Consider the following 25776-nt stretch of genomic DNA (forward strand, 5'->3'; position numbering starts at 1 on the left):
CCAGCTGCTCGGGAGGCTGAGGCAAGAGAATCGCGTAAGCCCAAGAGTTAGAGGTTGCTGTGAGCCGTGTGACGCCACGGCACTCTACCAAGGGCGGTATAGTGAGACTCTGTCTCTACAAAAAAAAAAAAAAAAAGAAAATTCCTGATTGTTACCTGACTGCCCACTACTGTTCTTCATATTTGTTGACTCCAAATTTGGAGCCATTCTAAGGTTTCCCTGGGAAAACCTGAGCTTACCTCTGGTACTTTGGGTTTCCATTTCCCCTGGGATTTTGCCGTCAATCGATTCCATGAACATTCTTATCTTCTTCAAAATGTCTTTCTGGTCTTCTGATGGTAACCTGTAGTGGACTGTACTTTTACTGTTCAACGTGCTTCCTTCCCTGCCCCCTTTTGCAATAACATCATCCCTCTTTTAGTGGGAAACACATTCCATGTAGCTTGGGTAGAGATGATTCTTCCCATCCACCAAGGGGGTGGCCAGATCACCCAGACCTAGCTAGAATATCTCATCCTTCTCTCCTTTGACTGACAGCCATCTCTACTTGGTGGAAAATAAAGTTAGTACCAAAGAAAAAAAGAGATGAAAAATGTCAAAAGAGAAACAGGATTGATAACATTATTCAAGTCTGGATCTATGCATTCACCTAAGATGAAACCTTTCATCTCCCTGCCCACACACATTAAAATTACAGAGATGGGCTCGGTCCCCATAGCTCAGGGTTAGGGTAGCAGCCGCATGCATCTGGGCTGGTGGTTCGAACCTGGCCAGGGCCTGCTAAACAATAATGACAACAATAATAAAAAAATAGAGGCGTTGTGGCAGGCACTTGTAGTCCCAGCTACTTGGGAGGCTGGGGCAAGAGAATCGCTTCAGCCCAAGAGTTGGAGATTGCTGTGAGCTGTGACACCATGGTACTCTACTGACAGCAATAAAGACTCTGTCTCAAGAAAAAATAAAAATAAATAAAATTACAGAGATGATGAGGTCTTTTTTCCTCCTGTTAATAGTAATTTAATTAATATAATAAAATCTGTTCCTGTTTTTCAGAATTATGGTTTAATTCAATCTTTAAACAATGTAGTGGGACACTGGGAAGAAAAGAAGTAAAAGGAATATGCTGAAACCACTATTTATCTATCTATATATACACATATACATATATGTGTGTATTTTAAAGTTTGGTCAATAACAATGAAATAAGCCTGAGGAAATCAAGTTATAGCTTTAAAGTGTGTTAAACATACGATGAGGAAATAGCTGCAAACTTTACATCTTATGATACTTTTCACCCCTCAGGGAGAAAAAAGCAGATATAAAAATCAATTATCTCTCAACTGGTTTTTTTCTTGATTCAAGATTCCAATGGTTTCAAAAAGAAAAAGGAAGAAAAAGTTGTTAGTGACTTAAAATTTTCTAATCAATTATTATCAAAAAAAAAAAAACCCCTCTCTGAATGGTTATATGGCAGCAACTTCTAGAAGAAAAATTCTCTAGCTACCAATGTGATTACTAGAAAAAAGGTAGGAAAAAAGATGGTCACTGATCTCTCCAAGGATAAAAGATGAAAAACAGTACTTTTGACATAAGGTTCACACTGCATGGTTCATTCCTCAAGAACCGACATCTCAAAAACTCTATAACCTCTTGAAACAAATTTACAAAATGTTGTATGATATATTTAAGTAAATTTGGGGGTAGCAGAAGTCTACAGTTTTCATCAGAATCTAACTAAGCCCCATGACTTGAAAAAAGTTAAAGAAAACTGTTCCCAACGAGAAAATAAACAATAACTTAATTTCAGATTATATAAAAATTATTAAATACAGAGAAATATTTAAGTAAAGAGTATTTCCAACACATAAGGCAGTATAGCTACTAAATATGTGGCATATTTCCATTCTTTAGAAAAACAACGTTAAAAAGAAATCATTAGCCCCAATATGAATGAAAATAATAAATCTAAGTAGTAACTCTCCCAAAATCACCTGGTACTAAAGCAAGATGCAAAAGCAAGTTGTCCAACATGATTTCAAATTCTTTCCATATCATGCTTTTTCCATGAGAACTATTGGTAAGAAAAGATATACAAGGGCTATGAGTTATTTCAGAAATAGTTTTTTTGTCAAGCACACTAACAGTGAGGTACCCACAGGCCTGGTGTTTAATGAAATTGAAATCTGACTCTTCTTTCTAATTGCCCTTTGATCAAGACTTTCAGAAAAATGTCTGTTTATGGTAGTGAGGTCAGGAGAACCTAAGTATTTGATTAAGATGGGTGAAGCTAAACACTCTAGGTTCCCTAAGCCAATGAGTCTGGTCCTCTTGCCAAGCAAAGCTTTCTTCTAAGATCTGTGGGATACAAAACAAAGTTGCTCGTGCATACAAGACAAAAGCTCCAATCCCAAGCCTGTGTTTTTGTTCGTTTTGTTTTTATTTTTTAGAGTCAGGTCTTGATCTATTGCCCAGACTAGAGTGCAGTGGCCTGATCATAGCTCACTGTAACCTCAAACTCCTGGGCTCAAGCAATCCTCTCACCCTCATATCCCAAGTAGCTGGGACTACAAGCAAATGCCACCACACCAAACTAATGTTTTTAATTTTTGGTAGAGGCAGGGTCTCACTGTATACTGCCTAGGCTCAAACTCCCAGCTCTAAGCAATCCTTTCACCTCTCAAACTGCTATGATTTACAGGCATATGTTTTTAAGTCTTGGAATAAAAAACAAGAGGATCTGGTAATAAGTCTATACTAGACAAGAACTTCTTCATATGAAAAGACCACCCTTATACTAAGGAACATAATATGAATTTGAATCAGATTATAGTACTCGGAACTGGCCAGAAGAACTCAGGTACTAAAGTTTGGGTTGCAGCCAGAAAGCTGGGCAGAATGGTAGAGAGACCTTGGACTTTGTGTTTACATGGAGGAACAGTAAGAAAAGATTAGACGAAAAAAAAGTTAAGTGAAAGAACAGTCCATGAAGCAAGTTAGGAATATGTTTCAAGGGTCCCAAAATTTAAGAAACAGCATGATCTAATCTTTGCTTTGATAGTTTGCCATTTTATCTAGAACCCTGGTATTATCTGCTAAGCCTACAGCAGAAAACCTATGGGAATATGGTTCAATTCATCATTCCCAGAAAGGGAAATAATAATTAGAAAAGGATATGCATTTCCCATTACTCTGATCCCTCCCTCTTTATTAATATGATAAAGTACTATAAATTTTTAAATGCTGGGGAAATTAAAGAACATATTCTACTTAAATTCTAAAGATCTAATAAATCCAGAATATAATCTTAAAAGGGTATCTAACCCAAACAATTATTATGTGTAAACTCTTTATGACAGAATACCACCCTCTTAGCTTATGCTAATGTCACCTCCACATAAAATAATTAAGCTGCATGAACAATTAACACAGGACAGTCTTATTAGAAATCTTTAAATTCAATAAATAAATTCAATGCAATTGAGAACAAAAATAAAGAGATTTTTCTAAGTTAAAAAAAAAAAAACAGCTATCATCTGCCACAAAATTAAAGTCAAAGATATAGCTAACATACAGTCCGTAATCACATTTTCACAAGGCTCTATTCTTACTCCCAATTCAGTTTTAACAACCAATATTTACAGAAATCCTTATACTTCACAGTGTTTTCACAAACATTCTCACCTAACCTCCACCAAAAGAAAGTACAACCATGCTCCTTTTATATAAGATTGTTGAGATTCAGTTTATATGTCACCTGATGGCATGAATTAAAAGATATAGCAAGCAGGTTCTAAACAACTTTCTCGCCCTTTTATATTTGGAACATTTATTATAAAAGAAGTCATCTACAAAGTACGTATTTTGATTTAATGGTTCACAAATGGTAGAGAAAAAGCATACTGATTTACTCACAATTTATGCAATCTATCTCAAGATCAATCACCTGAGTATTCCCAAGATGAGGCTTAGGGAAAGAAGAAAATGAAATAAACAAGCTGTATCAACTAGCTACAAGTATTTGGGAGGTGGGAGGAGGCTCCCTTGATTAACCAACTCCTAAATGTCCCTGGATTGCTACTAGTTATATATAGGGACCTGGAGGTAGGTGACTACACATAAATTAGTGTTAGATGTCATTCACATAGACTTAGAAGTAAAATGAAATGGTGTACAATTTTATACAATTTTGTACAATTCATACAAAACATATTTCTTCAGCCATTAACTAAAGAAGTCATAAAAGCATACTAAGGAGGCAGTGGAGCCTAGGAGTTAAGAAAGCAGACTTCTGATATGAAGACTTATATTCCATTTGCATCACTTATTACGACTGTTTTTCTTTTTTATTTGAAACAGAGCCTGACTATGTGGCCCTCGGTAGAGTACGGTGGAGTCACAGCCCACAGCAACCCCAAACTCCTAGGTTTAAGTGATTCTCTTGCCTCAGCCTCCCAAGTAGCTGGGACTACAGGTGCCCGCCATGACACCTGAATTTTTTGTTGTTGTTGCTGTTGTCATTGTTGTTTTAGCAGGCCGGGTTCAAACCCACCTGCCTCAGTGTATGTGACCAGTGCCCTGACCACTGAGCTACAGGCACCGAGCCCACTTCTTGTGACCTTGAACATGTTACTTATTCTTTGCCTTGATACTTCAATTGCAAAATGTGGATAATGTTATCTATCTCTCAGAGTTGTGAAGATTAAATGATATACCCAGTACAGTGTAATACAGATAAAGCAATTAGAAAGAACTATGACTGCCATAGTAAATGTTCATTAAAATACTACTAGGGTTATAATTATTCAACATGCTAAGTTTTATGAACACCTTCAGAGAAAAGGTGGTATCTCCTATGGTCATTTATGGACAAAGGCAGTCAGAAAGGGACATCCAGAGAGAAAAGACATGAAAAGAGCTTGAAAACTGACATTTGACCTAGCAGATCCCATAACACTACAAAACCACTGAAGTCCAAAAAAAATATGATGTTAACACAACAAAATGGCAGTTACAGAAACAGATCCATATACTTTCTTCTAGTACTTTCACCACTGGAATACACCCTACAATAATACAGAAACCTCTACACAAAGATATCTATCAAAAAGAGTCCCTTCGGGTGGTGCCTGTGGCTCAAAGGAGTAAGGTGCCAGCCCCATATACAGGAGGGGGGTGGGCTCAAACCCGGCCCCAACCAAAAACTGCAAAAAAAAAGAGTCCCCTGCAGGGACACAATTATAAGAGGGACTTTACCTAAACCAACAAACGTAATCAGTGGAACCTAATTCTTTGTACCCTCAATGAATCCCAAACAATAAAATAAAATAAAAGTCCATTGCAGCACTGTTTGTAATAGCATATCAGATACAACCAAAATTTCCATAAATTGGAAAATTAAGTCTTGATAACCAACAAGGAAATACCATCATTAAAAGGAATAAGATGACTATATGTTATCCATATGGAAAGAGTCTATGACAGATTTATTAATTTTAAAAATACTGTTTCAGACAGTATTTTTATAATGAACTCATCTATGCAAAACAATAATTTGTTTACATACCATACGAATATACATGTGTGTGAAAATGCACAGAAAAAGGCAAAGTATTACGCATACTTAAAAGTCACACTTTGGGATATAAAAGAAAGAACTTTAACTCTTATTCTGTATCTTTCTCTACCGTTTAAGCTTTAACAGATGTTTTACTATGTGATTTAGTAAAATAAGAAAAATTAAATAAAATTTTATAGAAATAAGACAAATAAAGACAATTTTATTTTAAGATTTCTCCAATATATAGAATTACATTACCAGACTTTAAATTATACTACATAACTACAGCAAACAAAATAGCATGGTACTTGCATAAAAACAAACACACCAATGGAACAGAACAGAGAATTCAGTAGTAAATCCACACGTCTATAGTGAATTTATCTTTGACAAAACTGCCAAAAAGATACATTGGGAAAAAGACACTATCTTCAATAAATGGTGCTGGGAAAACTAGACATCCCTATGCAAAAGACTTAAACTAGACCATTACGGTTCGCCATATTAAAAAAAAAAAATCAAATCAAAATAGATTAAAAACTTGAATCTAAGACCTGAAACAATGAAGAAAACACTGGGGAAATGCTTCAGAGCATTGCTCTGGGTAAGGACTTCTTGAGTAATATCTCCAAAGCACAGGCAACCAAAACAAAATTGGACAAATGGGATCACGTCAATCTAAAAAGGTTCTGCACAGCAAAGGAAACAAAGTGAAGAAACCTACAGAATAGGAGAAAACATTGGAAAACTATCGATCTGACAAGGAATTAATAACTGGAATATGTAGGGAACTCCAACAGCTCAATATGTAAAAAATCAAATAATCAAATTTAAAAATGCACAAAGACCCTCAATAGACATTTTTCAAAAGAAGACATACAACCCACGATCATTATTAGTCTAAGAAACATGCAAATCAAAACTGCCGCAATAGATCATCTCATCCCAGATAAAATGGCTTTTATCAAAAAGACAGGCAATGACAAATGCTGGTGAGATACAGACACAGTTGATGGAATGTAAATTAGTGCAACCACTATGGGGAATACAGAGGTTCCTCAAAAAACTACAAATAGAGCTACCATATGGCCCAGCAATCCCACTGTTAAGTATATATCCAAAAGAAAGGAAATCAGTGTATCAAAAAGATATCTGCACCCCCATGTTTACTATAACACTATTCACAATAGCCAAGATTTGGAATCAACCTAGGTGTCCATCAATGGATGATGGATAAAGAAACTGTGATACATATACACAATGGAATATTATATAGCCATAAAAAGAATGAAATCCTACCATTTACAACAACATGGAAAGAACTAAATTATGTTAAGTGAAATAAGCCAAACACAGAAAGACAAATCTCACATGTTCTCACTCATATATGGGAGCTACATAATTAAAACAATAGATCTCATGAAGACAGAGAGTACAATGATGGTTACCAGAGGTGGAGAAGGGTGCAGAGAGTGGGGGATCAAGTAGGGATGGTTAATGGGTACAGAACTATATTATAATCAGATAGAATGAACAATATTTGATAGCACAAGCACAAAGTGATATCATCAATAGTTATGGTATACTTTAAAATAGCTGAAAGAGTGGACTTGGAATGTCTCTAACACAAAGAAGTGATAAATGCCTGAGGTAATGGATGCCCCAATTACCCTAATCAATTAATACATTGTATTACTATATCAAAACTTCACACGTACCTTATAAATATATACAATTATTATGTACCCATAATTAAAAATTTAAAAATATTAGCAAAAAAGAAAACTAAAGAAAGAAAAAAGATTCCCCCAACATGAAAAATTAAAGTAAAACACTACTCATAGTTCAGTGTCATTGGTGCAAACTTTAGATTTAAAGGATATTATCCCCTCGATAGCATTAAACTTTTCTATAGTGTTTCTTACAGAAACTCTTCTATTTTGGCATTTCTTGAACAGCAACTACGTAAGATATAAGTTTAAACCATTCCTAGTTCATTTAAAAGATATAAACAGGTAATGATATAAAAAAGGTAATGATAAGACAATACAGTTTATAGGTCCTGCATTAATAATGTAGGGTGATTTTCAAATCCAAAGACATTGTAGATAAAACTAATGATAACACACAAATCAGTAAGAACACGGTATAGATGTATAGATGTCAATGCTGCCCTTACCTTCTTCAGTAAAGCATTTTTACTTTTTTACTAGAAATGTCTGAGGGAGGAAAGAAAGACGCAAAGCCTGTTTAGAGGCTTAAGAGATAGCAGAAAAAAGCACCACTTCAAAAGATCACGAACTGGATTAAATGAAAAAAAAATGTAAAATTACTTTGTTAGCCACAAAACTCCACACAGACGTTAGCTGCTTATCAGGTAACATAGAAAACAGCTTAATACAAGTAACCAATTTTAGTATGTCAACCTTCGGATAATACAAATTCAGTATATATAAAGATGTATATACTGAGCAGATATAACCCAGTTTAATTGTTTTATTGTGTAAATAAATGAAATAAAGATAAAACTTCATAGAGCAAGAAAGAATAGACTGTGAAAGAGCTAAGTTAATTTATTAACTACCATAAATGAATTAAATGTAAAAAATATGAGGCACAATACCCAAGAGACTAAAGCAACCCAATGTTCATCAACTGCTGAATGAATAAAATGCAATATATACATATGTACATATAATAGAACATTATTTCACCTTAAAAAGGAAATCCTGTCACATACCATGGATGAACCTTGAGAACAAATGAAACAGGACAGTTACAAAAAGACACATACTGTATGGTTCCACTTACATTAAATACAAGAATTCATAAAAACGCAAAGTAGAATGGTGGTTAAGTGGAAGGAGGAAGTGTGAATGTGAAGTTGTTCAATGGATACAGAATTTCAGTTTTGCAAATGAAAAAGTTCTAGAAATCTGCTGCATAATAATGTGAATATACTTAATACTACTGAACTATACACTCAGAATTTATTAAGATAGTAAATTTTACATTATGTTGTTTATCACAATTTTAAAAATGTTTTTTAAGTTATAAAGAAAAGAGGCATGCACTCAATTACTTAAGCCACTTTTAAAAAGTACTAAACTATGAAGAGGCCCAATAAAGCACTTGATCGAACTCCTTTCTAACATTTCAGTGACAAATATAGTTAAAACCACAACATAAGACTAAAAGGAAAGAGGATGCATATAAACTGTACAACAGAAATCTTTACAAGACTAATGTAAGGAGCAAAATATTGTCAGTTTCTCCAAACAAATTTAAAAGAAATTCTAACATGAAGTAATCTTCACAGAAAACATAAATTAAAATGTTAACAAAACCAAATCTGTGTTTAAATAATACCACATTGCACCAAGTATGCCAAACACAGTTTAACATTAGGGAATCTATGATTACAATTCAGCAGATGACTAGATCCAGAAACTTCACAGAGTAAGCTGACTTAATATAATTCAGTTTAGTGGCCATATACAAGTTCAAAATATTAAAAGCAATAGGTCCTATACTCCAACAATTAAGTAGAAAGTATAACGGAATAAAGAATACCATTCAGCATTCAGGACAGCAATAAAAGCTATAAAATAATCTGAAATAAAAATCAAGCCTATATGAAAACTATAAAATTTCAGTAAATTTCAGTAAAGACAGATGAAAGGCCTGAAAACCCAGAGACACACCATGTTTCTGAATGGGAATATTCAGTATTATATGTTTATTTCTCCCCCAAATTAATCTGAATATCACTGTATAACCTACCAAAACTTCAATGAGAATATTTTATGAAAGTTTACAAAAGATGATTCTAAACTACATCTGTTAAGTTCAATCCAGTACTCTTAACAAAGAAGCTCAATAAGAGAGAAATGCCTTCTAACATACCAACCTGCTAACATAATAGGCGGAATCATATGAAATCAAAGATATTCAATGATTACTGACTTATAAAAACAGCAATTTCACAAGGTTCAATAACCAAAATTGATGCAGACAGAAATAAATGAATGGTAAAGATGGTAAATTACATATGTACATTTTACTGCAATAAAAAATTTTTTTTTTTTTTGCAATTTTTGGCTGGGGCCGAGTTTGAACCCACCACCTCCCATACATGGGGCAAGCACCCTACTCCTTTAAGCCACAGGAGCTGCCCAATTGAAAAAAAAATTAATGAATCAGTGTAACCTGGTTTCTTGTACCCTCAATGAATCCCCAACAATAAAAAAAAAAAAACCTAAAAAAATAATTTTTTTTAAAGGAAAAAGAAATGTTGGGAATCCAGGAATATTAAACACTCCAATTCTCTCACCTCATCCCACAAACTCTTTTTTTTTTTTTTTTGTAGAGACAGAGTCTCACTTTATGGCCCTCGGTAGAGTGCCGTGGCATCACACGCTCACAGCAACCTCCAACTCCTGGGCTTAAGCGATTCTCTTGCCTCAGCCTCCCGAGTAGCTGGGACTACAGGCGCCCGCCACAACGCCCGGCTATTTTTTGGTTGCAGTTTTTGGCCGGGGCTGGGTTTGAACCCGCCACCCTCGGTATATGGGGCCGGCGCCCTACTGACTGAGCCACAGGCACCACAAACTCTTTTTTAAGTGGTAAGAAACAGTTCCCTGGAAGTACTTAACACTACAATCATAAAGCTTGGTCAAAGAGCAGCAGGGCTCCTATTTCTCACCCCAGTGCAACTTACCCCAGTTACAGGCAGAAAACTGAAAGAAAGGTAGAAGAAGAGGTATCAGGAATTAGTTTCTTCTAACAATCCTAGACAGAAAAATACCTAAGTTGAAACCTAAAGGATGAAAAAGAACAAAGAACCAGAGGAAGAACACAATAGGAAGACAGTAAAAAAATAAACCAGTGCCAGAAAGTCTGCATGTTTTGAGAACAAAAAGATCAGTATAACTACAGATTATGAATAAAGTGGAAGGGCTAGAACAATAAGGAGCAGCCATACAAAGTCTTGCAGGCCAAATCAGGAGTTTGGGTTTTATTCAAAGAGCCATGAGAAGTCATATAATGATTTACATTTCAGAAAGATTAGTAGCCTAGTCACTACATGAAGAATGAATGAAGTACAGGGAGACAAAACCTAGGCGAACAAATTAGAAGGCATCTCTGAAATGCAAGAAACAGCCAGGGCTAGAGTGATGGTAGACATGTGGAAAGATTCCAGTACACTCTGGAGGTCTTATATCCAACATCCATTCCCATCCCATTCTCCCATCATACCTTTTTGGTTACAGAAACTCTCTCTTTGGGAAACATTTTCTGTGAGCCTCAGATAAGAGTGGACCTCTCTTAGTTCACCTCCTACACGAGGTGAAAAAGCAAGACCTACTCCTAAACAAAGCATCTTTTTCCTTAATGACAGGCAATGGCTGGTTCAAGAATGGACATGTGACAGAAGTTAGGCCAAGAAGATTATTTCAGGAATGGCTTTTTCTCTACTACTACTGGCCATAGGATAATACAATCCTAGAATGACATCAGTATAAGATACTAACTATCCATTCTCCTCTTCTTTTAGTAAAAAACCACTTCCCCCAAATTTTATCTGAGTATATTACCATCCAGTAAAAGCTAAGTCTTAAGTGTGGCCATAGAACCAAGTGTAACCAGTGATATACAATGGAAAATCATTTTATCATAAGGACATTTGCACTAGACTGTTTACTGCAGTTCAACTTACAATTGCCAAATTGCAGAAACAATCTAAATGCCCACCAATCCAGGAATAGATTAATAAACTGTAGTATATGTATGCCATGGAATACTATTCAGCCACTAAAAAAGATGGTGACTTTACATCTTTCGTATTAATTTGGATGGAGTTGAAATACATTCTTCTTAGTAAAGCATCACAAAAATGGAGAAGCAAGAATCCAATGTACTGAATTCTGTTATGAGGACAACTGATGCCAATACAAGGTGGGAGAAAGGGAAAGAGGGGGACCTGGAGAAAGGAGGCAGGTGGGGAGCCACAGTGCATGACACACCTCTTAGGGGTGGGACACTATTATTGCAGAGACTTTACCCAGCAAAAGCAAGCAGTGTAACCTGGTTCTTTGTACTCTCAATGATTCCCCAACAATTAAAAAAAGAAAGAAAGAAAAAATGATGTTTGCAGCTTCTTGGTCAATTCCTTAAAAGGAAGCTATCTACTTTCACCTTTCTGTTTCTTGTTTCTCATGAGCTGTATATTAGTTTACTAGGTCTGCCATGATAAAACACCACAGACAGGATGGTTTAAACAACAACAGTTATTTCCTCACAGTTCTAGAGGTGAAAAGTCCCAGATTAACAGATTTACTTTCTCTAGAGGCCTCTCTCCTTGGCTTGCAGATGGCCACCTTCCAGCTGTATCCTTATATGGCCTTTTCTCTGTGCATATGTATCCCTGACGTTCTGTGTTCAAACTTCCTCTTCTCATAAGGACGCCAGTCAGACTGGATTAGACATATAATCTGAGCTAACCTTAACTATCTTTTTAAAAGGCTTATCTCCAGGCGGCCCCTGTGGCTCAAAGGAGTAGGGCGCTGGCCCGATATACCATAGGTGGCGGGTTCAAACTCAGCCCCTGCCATAAACTGCAAAAAAAAAAATTAAAAGGCTTATCTCCAAATGCAGTCACATTCTGAGGTGCCCAGGGTTAGGGTTTCAGTATGTGTATGACAGAGGTATAAAATTCATGAAACATGGACATGATACTGATATAGTGTATCAGACCAGATGAAGTCAACACCCCAAGTCACAGCTGTCCAATAAAACTTTTGTGTGCCTTTTCTTTGTCACAACAACAGGGTCTGTTTGCTGTCTAGATGAAAATATCTTGCTTCATAAGCCTATATCTTGCTCTTACTCTGGAAGCTTTTGTCTTTCTCAATGAACTTAGTTTTATGCTTTCCTGGAAAAAAAAAAAAAGAAAAGAAAAACTTTCTGTGATGATGCACATGTTCTATATCTGTACTCTCCCATATAATAACTAGATGTGATTATTTAAATTAATTAGAAGTAAATTAAAATTAAAAATTCAGCTCTTTAGATACACTTGCCACATTTCAAGGGCCCAGTAGCTAGTGGCTACAGTATAGGACAGCACAGTTTCAGCAAGGAATGGTGACTAAGAACAACCTTAAGGACTACCCTGGAGTAGCACATAAAAGAGAAACAAACTTCCATCTTGCCTGAACTACATGTGTTTTGGAATCTCTCTGCTAAAATTACTCAATCACTCATCCTATATCTTAATTAATATAGTTCATTAGAAGTGACTTGCCGCCCTAACTCCTTAAAATTCTAACGCAGCTTCCTACAGGACAGGAAGCAAGGAAACACACCTCAGACTAGAGAGCTAACGACTCCTGCTATGTAGTTACAAACATTTAGTACAACCCTTGCTTGCAATAATATGAATGCCTGCAAAGTCGGTAGGTCTGAGAAAAGCAGTTAGAACAGAGGTTCTCAACCGGGGTTACGACCCCTTTGTAAAAATGAAAATACATCCTGACATTAGGAAGGCTGAGAACCACTGAGTTAGAAAAACTCAGAATATTGGTGTGTGCTGGCTATTTAAAGATCAGAAAGATCAACTCAGCTACAAAGCAGGTAGTTTGCAGCAGAGACAAACGTGAAAACAGTACTAAGAGAAATTCTCTCAGCAGCAAACCCCAACTACAAAGGTTCAGTAATGTGGGGCCTCTCAGGCTAGAAAGTAGCTGCTTTTGAGCTGTAAGTACCACAAGATAACTCTGTAATCTCAAATAGCCTTTGCCAGCTAGAAGTAAAGATCAGTGTTAAGAGTGCTACTTTTGGGGAGACTGAAGAGTTAATTTAAAAAAAGTATTCCTTTCCCACCTGTGATATGTCAACTTGGTTAGGCTAAAAGAAGAAAGAAGGGGAGGCAGCAGCCATTTTATAATGCATAAATACCTTCTCTCGGTTATTCAATCAAATACTAATCTAGGTGCTGCTGTGAGCTGATTCTGCAGATGTAACTAAAGTCCAAAATCAGCTCACTTTGAAAGAGATCAGGCTCTCTTAGCAAATGAGACTCTAAATAGCAACTGAGGCTACACTTGTTCTCTCTTCACAGGCTGCTTCAACTTCAGCTCATAGGTGCCACCTTGCCCACAATCTTCCCTGCCTTACAGACTTCAGACTTGCTTAGCCAGCCCTCACAATCATGGAAGTCAATTCCCTGTAATCAATCTCTTAAAACATATCTATCAATCTATAAATCCCCTACTTGTTCTGCTTCTCTGGTTAAAGCCTGACTGACACATCACCTAAGACTGTATTATTTCAGATGCCCTCAAGGTAGCCAGAAAACAGGAGGGAATGAGGAAAGGTGTAGCAGAGACCCATAAAAAAGAGAATCAAAGTTTTGAAAAACTAAGGACTAAAAGAGATCTTTTGCTACAGTTAATGTCACATGCTTCTAATCTATTAAGTTTTTGAGAGAGGTTTATCAAACTACATTACTGGCCTAAAAATCTTATGACTGAACTTTAATCCTGCAGGTCCTAAATCCATACCAACTTGTAGTAGGCTACAAAAGTTGTGCAATTCCTAGGGATATCACACTCTCCGATGCATACTACTTCAGATGTAGCTAAGAAAGATAGTGAACAAGAAAAAATCATCTTAAGAACAAAGCCCAAAGTACAGGTGCAGTGGCTCATGCCTATAATCGTAGCACTCTGGGAGGCTGAGGCAGGTGGATTATTTGACCTCAGGAGTTCAAGACCAGCTTGAGAGACAGCCAGACTCCATCTCTAAAACACAGCCAGGTGTTATGGCGGCACCGTAGTCCCAGCTACTTGGGAGACTGCGACAAGAGGATTGTTTGAGCCTAAGAGTTTGATGTTGCTATGAGCTATGATGCCATAGCACTCTACCTATGTGACAGAGTAAGACTCTGTCTCAAAAAAAAAAGAAAAAAATTTAATTAAGAAATAAAGAACAAAGCCCAGGACACAGATGACAATGAAATGATTACTTGTCCCATACAGCAAAATCAGGCGAATTGATGAGAAACTTACACAGTGGCCAAGGCGACTTCATCACAACTTCCCTCTGAGAACAGTTTCATTATCAATATGGACAAATGACCACTATGTACTTCTTCTCTTCTCTAAGAGCACTTTTATTATAATTATCCTATTCCTACTCACCAGTATACAATGGGTTGGGGAAAAAAGAGGGACAGATACATTTTTATTATTTTATAGATTACTGGAGTGAAGAGAAAAGGCCTTTGGTAGATAGATATCTTTCACTTTGAGCTATATGTAGTAAGTCAATGAGACTTTTAATTGATTCTCTTTAGGAAAGAGGATTAGGTCTTAGAAGAAAGGTTTGCACAAACATTGGGTAGCCAGAAGGGTAAGTGCAATACTCAAGAAGAAAGGTTTAGACTGGAGATATAAACTTGAAAACCACAAGAATATAGATATACAACAAGCAAATAAATAAAATTACCTAAAAGTGAGACCAGATACAAGACAGAAAAGGACCCAGGACTGAGCAATGAGGTAAATAATCAAAGGACATACACTGAAGGGGACAGAAAGAAAACCAATAAAAAGAAGTCAACAAAACAAGGCAGAAACAGGAGAAGGCAGTATTACATAAAAAAAGAACTTTTTTGAAGAATTGGTCAACTACTACTGAAACGTGGAAGCTAAGCAATGGACACAACAACTAAATGCTATATCCAGAAGAGAAGAATAAGAACTGGACACAACAATTAAAAACTATATCCAAAAAGAGATCTATGTATCTTCAGAAAACAAAGTACAGAAGTACCAAAAGAAAATTTCTATGAATTTTTAAATACTGGAGTCAGGTGGATCTCTAGAAGTCGTAAAACAATATTTTGTTCTATATTGTAAAAACAATGTAAAGAGAATATATGTAACAAATAGCATCATGAAGGATTAATCACAAAATAAATAACACCAACAAATTGCTAAGAAAGACAAGACAATCCTAATAGAATAACAGGAAAAGGATAAAAAAGAAAAATTTTAAAAGAAATCCAAATGAAAAATAAAGATAAAAATTTACTTAATGTTGACAGTAATCAGGAAAACGAAAACACAACACCATTTCTTAAACAGATGGTGTAAAATCTATCTGTTTTGAGACTGTAAAACACAGTCTCAAACTCTGTTGATGGAAATAAAGTTTGGGAGTATTTACCCAATTTAACACGTGCATACCCTCTGGCCCAGCAATTCCATTTACAGGAATCCATCTCAAAGAAGTATTTTTATACTCAAAAATAACTGTAAAAGGATGTTCGCTTCAGTTTGTATGTATAACAGCAATGTAGTGAAAACAATTTAAATGTCTACAACATAAAAGAATAAATTATGAACATTCATATTATGAAACATTCATTAGTAAATGAAAACTATATGGCAAATTCTAATGTAGTCTCTGATGGACACACCTGCCCTCCCCCATACACACACTCCTTTCTCACAAAGAAACTGAAATATTTGATAAAACACCAAGCAGGTAGCAGCATTTACCCTGAGAAAAACTTTAAAGTATTAATATATTCATCACTTTTTATATTAAATAAATATGCATATCATTATCTGAAAACTATCTCTTCAACTGCTATAGCAAAAAACATTTAGCAAGCAAACTTTCTGTGACAGCTCTATTTTTCATGAAAAATAATTTAATATAGGGCGGCGCCTATGGCTCAAAGGAGTAGGGCACCAGCCCCATATACCAGAGGTGGCGGCTTCAAACCCAGCCCCGGCCAAAAACTGCAAAAAAAAAAAATAAGAAGAAGAAGAAGAAGAATTTAATATATTACAAGAAAAAGAATGAAAAGACAGATTTCAGATAACGACTAATTTTGAAGAGTGAGATCACAGGTGATTTCTGTATTCTTTAGATCTTTTTGATATTGTTGAGTTTTCTATAAACATGTATGTTTCTACAAATAAGTATAATGTTTAGTTAATGAATACTATTTAATGATATGAAACACTATATTTTAAATCTTATTTAAAAGACATTTTTCACACTACACTGTCCTGAAACTCAATTTCTCATATTGTAACTATCTCTACTTACAGTAATCACAAGTATACTAATAAAGATAATACCTCTTTTCTTACTACAAAATCTTCAGGATAAAATTAGAATGGATGACTCTTTAGTATAGTTTAGTTGTCAAGGACACTCTGGAAAAATGATATATACAGATCTCATCTTTCAAAAAAAAGAAACAAAGTATCACAACTCACTGAGTATTCCAAGAGATACACAGAAAAGATGTGAAGTCTACCCTAACATTCAAAGCAGAAACAAAATGATCTCTATAACATAAGGTACACAGTTATACCCAAAACTAACATAGACTCTCAAAGAACAGGATTCATTCAGGATAAAAATCATCTTCACAGTTTTAACTTATTAGTTTTATATTAGTAAGATTTAAGCTTTATGAATCTAGGAACATTGTCTCAATTTTTTCAAACCACTCAATCCCTAGATGATTTTGCTAGGTCTCAATAATGTTCCTTAAATAAAGTTAGTTCAAGGAGTATACTAACAGTAATAGCTATCAGCTACAAATCATACATAAAACAAAATTCTATCACAGCACTAAGTTTTCATGTGTGTAAGTTTCACTAACTACGACATATATAAATTCATTTAACTCATACAGGTTTAACACATACAGCTATGAATTTAAATGTAGCTAATTTTTTCATATTCCATGGGAAGGAAATGGTTGAGATTATTAGATAATGAAAACAGCCACATACAGCAGATACTCAATAAATATTTGTCAAATAAAAGAATTAACTCCTACACCTCATCTTCCACTATTAAGAGCTACATAAGAAGCTTTGAAATACTACTTTCCTTACTAATTTCACATATACAAAAAAAATCACAGGGATTAGAAAGAAACAATAATGGGGTCAAAGGCTGAACTGGAAATGGACATGTTAAAACATAAAGAGGAGGACTTCCTTTTCTTCTCAGGTTTCATATTTAGAGTGACAAGAGAAAGAGGGAAAGGAAAAGAGATTCCCATGTTAATGAACATTCCAAACTCAAAACAGAACTAATCTTTCCATAGATCCCCCTGAAATAGTTTTCAATCCAACATTTTTAACCAATTAAGAGACAATATATGAAGAAAAAAATACCAAGAAATTAATTTAGAACAGGTTTATATTTCTTTACTTTGTTTTTTTGTTTTTCCCTGCTCCTTTCTCTTTAGGGGAAAAGGAAGAATAAAAAAAAAAAACGAAAGGCTAAATTAGATGAACTAATAACCTTTTTGGGAAGAGGAAAGGGAGAGGCAAAATTCACTATGAAAAATGCACAGTCACAAGCTAGTTCCATGAATATGAACTTGTCTATACTTTCAAATCTCAAGAAATGAAAAAGAGGTTTACTTATTTTCAAAATTGAAATAACCTGGTATGCCTCACAATTTTCTTCATGTTATAATTTAGTTCAAGTAACTAGTTAATTTGAACATTAAATAATAAGCAATAACAATATAATTAAGTAAAATCTACAGTCTTCCTTAATCATGGATTCCATCCCTAACCCTCCAATCATTTTTAAACTATCCCTCTCTACACCTTCCCTTGTTTTAGTCATCATTTTCATGTACAGCAGGTGTATAATCCATTTTGTGTGGGTGTATATCATTATTTAAAATAATAATTATAATTATGGTTATCTCCAATACCTTATTTAACCTCACCCAACATTATGCTAAACTGTTGCCAAAAAAAAAAAAAAGCTACATGTCAGACCATTTACTCAAAGTGACACACTTTTTTGCCCTTGACTCATAAAAACCTATTGAAAAAACATTTTCAACTTATTCTCAATGATCTTATCCACTTTCATCAGTACAATTCACTGTGATCAGTCTGCAGGCTCTGAAAGATTTCTCTATATATCAAATTGTTTATAAAGATACTAAATAATATTGGCTCCAACAGAAATTCCTGAAGTGCTTTAATCTTTTAAATGTAAAAAATTCACATTATTTTTTCCTCCCAACCCTCTTTTATCTCTAGTCTTACTCAGAAAGAAACTTGGCAAGTCAACTCTTTTAAAAGATCATGTAATGTTTATGAGTTTTATAGGATTATAGAAAGCAACCCAAGTTATGCTTTCAATAATTAGACCTATATTAATTTGGAAATACACAGTATTCTTGAGGAAAATAAAATCCAATATTTCCCTTATCAATAATAAAACATTGAATTATAAATCATGTAAAAGTGACACATTGCTCCACGATTACACATCCCTTCATGACTGAATAAATTCTAAAGACAAATATATATAAACATTTGTGTGTGTGTGTGTGTGTGTGTGTATGTTAAAAAGTGAAGCATCTGAAGTCAGGAAGCATATTCTGCTCCTGGTTAGCCAACAGATGGCTTAAAGTTCCAGGAACTAGAAGAATATTCATAGGTACCCATCTCCCATAATTCCCTAATGACTTGTTTTTTCAAAAGATGAAAACTGAAAGAAATTAGGCTTGGCACAGATTACACCATGGGCATTGGTGCCTCCTGTCAGTCCTAATGAAAACATAAGTGGTACCGGCTAACACTAATTCACATTCCTTTTCGTCAGTGATCAAGTATGCAAAAATGATAAAGATCCTCATCACATCCACATTTTCCAACCCACTAAAACTATTTCTTATAAAAATTCAGATAAACTACTGTCATAAATACAACTACACTGCCTCCAGGACCTAAAAATTGTTTTCCTAATCAAATGGATAGCATAATCAGATGCCAGTAAAAGCAGTCTAACAAAAAGTCTAGTGATTTCTGGGAGTCAAAATGTTCTGCTTTGATGATTACTCAACACTGAAAACTTCCACAATACTAACTCCAATAAAGTTGGTGAAGTTAATAATGACTAAACATCTCATAGGTGTCCACTATGAATAGATGCAACCAAGTTCTATTACGTTAAGACCTGTGCGCCCAAATATTTCGAATAAGTGACTAACAAAGAAATACTTGTGAAACAGTCTTACTTCAGAGATCAAACTTCATAAATAACTACTAGAGGGAAGTACACAACACATGATACTGTACAGGAGATACAAGGATGAGTAGGACAGGTTTTAGCCTTTAGATTGAACAGTCCATAGTACACTAAAAACTACTTCACCACTTAAAGGGCAAAATATGAAGATTTAAAGAGAAAAGGGAGTATGCATAGGGCTAGTTTACTAGAAAGAACAGCTCAATCTTGGACTCACTACTTCATGACTTCTTTGTTACCAAATTACCTCTTACTTAAGAAGCAGTTTCCAAACTCAAATAAGCCAAATAAATGGCTGCCAGATTCCCTACTGCCTCAACCTGAGAATGTTTCAAAATAACAAGATGGAAAAAGGGGATCATAGACTTCTCTGACTACTTAACGAAAATTCTACACAAGGAGTATGGAGTTGGAACAGAAAGAGGGAGAAAAGCCTTATAAACAACACCAACAACTTCTTGTGCTTAATCTCAGGGTATTTATTCACAGCCTGTCCAGACTCTAACAACCCCTATTTAAAAGGAATTTTTTTTAGTTTAATAGAGAAAAATTACCTTGAAAAGTAAAAATTTTTAAAGGTAAAGGAGAAGCAATTGCCTCTAGAGAGGGTAATTTTCATGATAAAGTTTTCATTTTGTTATCAACTGTTAATTTTAGAGTGTGGAAATATGGACATATTTATCGGCTCTTTTCCACATTTCTTGCTTTCTTTTTTTAAGATGAGTTTTTCAGAATAAGAAAAGGAAATAAAAGCTGGGGTGCCCAACTTGTCTTCGCTGGTCACCCTACTGCCAAAAAGTACTTTCCCATGTACTCTCTGAATTTATTTTAACATTATCTGAAATGTCAATTATCAAAGACATTACAGTAAATATCACACAGCGTAAGAGAGTAAGTGAATGAGTGAATAAATGAATGAGTAGGCTTTGAATCAAACAGACCCAGGTGAAGGCCCACCCTGACACTTGTTAGCTATGTGACCTGATGAGCTTACCTAAAACACTTTTAAGCCAGTATTTTGTCTTATAAAATAAATACACCCTCCAAACATTTGTGTACTTCTGGCACTCCCACATCTTATTTAAGATGTACACTTAACATTTTAACCTCATTCTTACACCTCTAAATCTCTACTCATTAGTGCATTTTAAAATCAACGTGTCTTTAACAGTTTTGTTCACCCAGTACAGCACATACGTAGCACACAGCAGTAATTCCAAACATTTACTGAATAATGAAACAAATACAGCAGTTCCTACTTCATAGGAGAGAACAAAATGAGAATACATGCAAACTATATTAACTCATTGAACTCTCATAACAAACAATACACACTATAAAGTAGGATCTACTATTACCATCTATATCATTTAAAAGAGGAAACTGAGAAAGGTTAAGTAACTTGCCCCATGAAGCTAGTAAATGGTAGATTAAAGATTTGAATCCAGCTCCAGAGTCCATGCTCTTAACCATTACCTGAACATGACACACAGCAAGCACCGAGTATCAGTTTTTACTATGTCTGTAAAAATTTATGTATGTCTAGAAGGCTTCAGGCACTTACCAGGAACTCTACTACTTCTCTTGGTTTTCTAAATAAATTCTGCAGCCTCCTTAGGTACTAGTTATTCACTGAAAAATATGTTTTTTATCAAGTATGGTGCTGAAGCAGGAGAGGAGGCAAGATAATTATAATTAAGATAGAACTATTGCTTCAAAGATATTAACATCCAGTTTATCAATACTGCTACTTCAATTAGGAGATGAAACTGGGGAATAAGCAAGCTTGTCTGGGTGTCATCTGGGAGTCTAAGCATTATAATAGAGGACTTCAGCATTTTTCCACTGAAATCCAAATAAATGAACTTGAAGAGACACAGACTAATTCTGAAATAATTTTTCTTTCTCCTGCATTTTCAACTCTGCCTCTTTCATGTCTGTAAACAGATTCTCCCTGGCCTTGCAAATCCCTTCAATGAGAGGTAAGTCACTAATAATTTATTTACCAGCTCCTTTTGTCTAAAATTTCTTCACTGGGTTTATCTCTTAATTTAAAGTCACGGGTTACCTACAAAAATAGATGGAATCCAGATCAGCTCCTACTGTATGCCTCTTCAACAAAAATGGTTTTCCCCTTCAAATTCTGCTTTAAGAAAACACTAATTTCATTTAATTATATTTATGTATTCAATACAATGCAATGCTATTTCTGAAATGAAGTATCAACTCTTGTGATTTTAACTTTTTTTCTTGTAATAGTCAAGTACAGAATTTAATTTAGTTCCCGCATCTGAAAAGAAGAGCACCTTGACTTGTACGTTAGGAAATACATTTCTATTTTCCATGCTGATCGGCCATCCACTAATGGTCAAGAAAAATATGCATTTTCAACTTTAAATTTCAGGTTCTGTGTCAAATATAGGGAAGGAGGGAGAGTTCCTGGTCTTATGCTTCCTGGTATACCTGAAGATACCCAAATTATCTAAAACATGATTATCCCATTCTGAAGTACTTTTGGGAAAATCCAATTCTCAATAACCTACTCACAATGTCAAATAAAAATTATTTTCTTATTCTTCAAACTTCAAATAAATATCTTATTTAAAGTGATTCTATTTTTTCCTCTGCGCATAGACTACCCAGCTATCATTCTTCCTATAGCAAACCTGTATATTTTTGTTCCATTAAATAATCCTTTTTTTCAGGTTAACTATTGCAAAACTATAACTTTCCATATTTCTTTTTAACATTACAAATTTTAGTGAAAGGATAATTTCAAGGATCATGTTATCCACATTTTTTATCATGCAGCCTATTAACACGATGAATTAGACTTAAATACTGTAATTTTGGCCATAAGATTTCCTAGCTCCAGAAAGTTAAACTTCTGGTAAGTAAAAAGGTAATTAAAAGAAAACCACTATGCAACTCACTCACTTAGCTTACAATTTTATTTACTTCTTTAACTTTGGTCAAAGGATAGAAAGAAGTAACTCTTTCTGACTGCTCATCCCTCATCATGTTCCTATTTAGATTTTTTTTTAATGGTTGCACTTTCTTATACTTATTTCTCCTGACTCATCTTCATAACACATGACAAACCTACTGTCTACACAACCAAGTAGAAGGCAACATAAAGCACATTAAAACAAAGAAGCACTAGCCTAGTTGGTCAAAGTCAACATATACTATTTTTACTTTTCAAAGAAAACAAACTTGACTCACAAAATTAGCATATCTACAAACATACAGCCATTCTTCATGATTTAAGGAATTACTAAAAGTGTTTGTCATTAGCTTACACGGCTGGCTAATAAGCCACATTCCAATGGACAAAACTGCATAAGTATGTAAATTTTTCAGCAGAATATTCCAATAAGTACTTCACTGAACTTTTACGACCTTGTTCCAAATCAGAGCTTGATTTTTGGGGGGGCCTAGGGGGTGGGGGGCGTGGGAGGGAGGAGAGAAGGAGAATTTAAAATTGTAATAAAATATTGGTATTCTGCCCTTAGCTGCATGATTTTGTGTTATCCTACCATTCAGAGACTATTTATTTGAACGAGGTCAGAAGGAAGATACAAGGAAATAAATTAACATTAAAAAGTATACTGGTCTGAGCCGCTAGAAATCTTTGATTTCTACTTTTTGCTACTATTCTCCACAGCCAGTTCCCTCTAAACCTTGTTTTCCTCATTTTTAACATAAAGAGGTTGAGCTGCATTATCTATAAAATTTTTCTCACCTTTGAGAAGAATCAGAGTTAAAAGCTTCTAAGTGCCACAACAAATTTTAGTGAAGATGACAGATCATACAACTGAATGATTGTAAGTATCACAACAGATTTTACCAGAGATAAGGATCCCATCACATCTTTCTCTTCAATGCTTCAAATGCAGCCTGAATTCCACTCTACCTTAAAACATCCAATTAAGCCAAAAAAAAAAAAAAAAAAATCTATCAATGCAAACCTATCCTCAGAATCCAATAAACGGGAATACATGTCATCTCCAGTAGAGTCCATGTTTTTGGCATACCTACTTCAACTCTTAAATCTCTCCCTACATAACTTCATTCAGTCTGATGTCAAAAAGAACGCAGTCCTCCACAAATAGACAAGGCTCAAACCCTTTAAAAAACATTTCTCTGTGAACACAATTCAGAATGCTCACATTCAATTTTCAGGAAACCAACCTCCACCAACTTAGTAAGTTCTATATTTGTGGAAGAGAATTAAAGGGCAAGCAGTACTTCTAGATAATTCAGTTCTCCTCTCTCCGAACCCAGTTGAAAACCAGGCTTTAGAGATGTTTTGCCTCGGCTGCTTTGTCCGATCAACATTCTTCTATTTCAGGAAGGGGACATGAGGGCAATAAGACAGCTGATAACCAGTAAGACTAACTCTTAGTTGTCAGGGTGGTACTTTTTACCGGGCCTTTGGGCTGGAAGGCCTTCTGTGAGGAACAAGGTCCTGCACCGCCGCCTGTCTGTGGACCCAGGAAAAATTATAAAGTTATTATGAAACCAGATCACTAGGACAAACCAAGAGGCCTTCCTATTCCAACTCGCCACACGCAGGCCTGGATCCGTGAAGACTCTGATCGCTCCATACCATCTAGAAAACAACAGGTCCTGGCTGAGTTCTTTCCCCCTGAGGAAGCACGTGAGGATGCCCGTGTGTGTATGTGCAGGGACTGAACGTACGTGTACCCTCTAAGGAATGTATACGATTACAGAGAATTGTTTAAAGTCCTTGACAAATGTGTACGGGTATAAAACATCAATTCATCCAAAATCCTTGAGAGATCGAGGGAGTGACAGCTTCTTCAGCTACCACCACAGCTAGGAGAATACCCTACTGCAGAACAGTATGGAAAAGTACAGCTTCTCACGTGTCCCTCGCGCAGGCACCGCCGCGCGCCCCTTCCCTGCCCGGCTAAGCTGGGGGAGGCACCGGCCTCCCGGACCAGCCCACGAGACTCGCCACCTCTGACCTCACCCCTGGGGTCCCGCCCCCGCCGCAGGGACTAGGCGACCCTACCGCCCGGGGCATATCGCCCCCCGGGTGCGAGCAGGAGTCTAACCGCTCCCATCCTTAACTCCGAGCCCGCCGCGGCACAGCTGGCGACCAGCTCCGCGCACCCGCTGTCCCGGCGCCGCACGTGCCCGCCGCCTCCCCCACATGCCCGCACCTTGCCGCCGAGGCCGGGGACCGAGCGGACAGGAGCAGCCTGCGGCAGGGCAGACCGGCCCGCAGAACCCCGTTCCTCCGCGAGTTCCCTCCCACCTGCGACCCCGATCCTCCCAGCCCCCGCCTCCCGCCCCGCCTGGGAGCCCGGCCCTTGCCTCAGAAACCTCCTCTTCCTCGTCGTCGTCGTCCTCTTCTTCCTCGCTGTTGTTGCTGCTGGTGCAACCGCCGCCTGCACCGCCGCCGCTGTTGTCGCTGTCGCTGCTGCTCTCGCTGCTGCTGGGGGGTCGGCAAGTCCGGTTGCGCTTGGCCTTGTGGTGCTGCTGCTGCGGCGGCTTCTTTTTCAGGAGCAGGTCGCAGACTCGCACCATCCCACGAGGAGACGAGGCCGAGCGAGCCCCGCTGCTGCCGCCAACGCCGCCGCCGACCTCCGCCGCCGCCGCCGCGGGGGGGCCCGCCGCCGCCGCCGCCGCCGCCGGGGGGCTCCCTTCTCCCTCAGCAGCAGCCACCGCCGTCGGAACCGTCGCCTTCTCCATCCCCGGGCAAAGAGGGAGGGCGCGGGCGGGGGAGGGGCGTGGGGTACGCTCTAGCGCGACTCCGGCCGCACCGGGGCCGAGACTGCGATCGGTGCCGCCTCCGCCGCCACCGCCTCGGTCACCTCTACTGCCGCCGCCGCCGCCGCTCCGCCAGCTCTCACCTCGTCTCGCGATACCAAGGGCGGGGAGCCTGACGATGGGAGGGAGGGAACGCAAGGAAGCGCAAGGGAGCGCGGGAGGGGGTGAGGCTGAGGGAGGCCGGGAGTCGGGAGGCCCGGAGGACGGAGGCTGTGGGCGCCGGGAAGTGTGCTGGGTGGCCTCCAACGCGGGGTGGTGGGGACAGACGCGGGCTCGCGGCTACTGCTGGGGCGCCCGCGAGCGCCCGGATTGCTTCT

At 37.1% G+C, this 25776-nt stretch overlaps 1 protein-coding gene across 4 annotated transcripts in view; it reads right to left on the minus strand.

Moving 5' to 3' along the window:
- The window catches only part of ANKRD17 (ankyrin repeat domain 17), a 150622-nt gene extending 125062 nt beyond the window's left edge, over positions 1-25560 (minus strand). For 3 of the 4 annotated variants that reach the window (XM_053577367.1, XM_053576604.1, XM_053574999.1), the window contains exon 1: positions 25004-25551. In XM_053577367.1, the coding sequence (XP_053433342.1) occupies positions 25004-25381 (378 nt within the window). In that variant the 5' untranslated portion in view covers positions 25382-25551. Of the gene's footprint in view, positions 1-25003 lie in introns of all 4 variants that reach the window. The other variant, XM_053574394.1, reaches the window with a different exon arrangement.
- Positions 25561-25776: the final 216 nt, after the last annotated feature.

The sequence above is a fragment of the Nycticebus coucang genome, chromosome 1, assembly GCF_027406575.1.
Source record: "Nycticebus coucang isolate mNycCou1 chromosome 1, mNycCou1.pri, whole genome shotgun sequence".
NCBI lineage: Eukaryota > Metazoa > Chordata > Mammalia > Primates > Lorisidae > Nycticebus > Nycticebus coucang.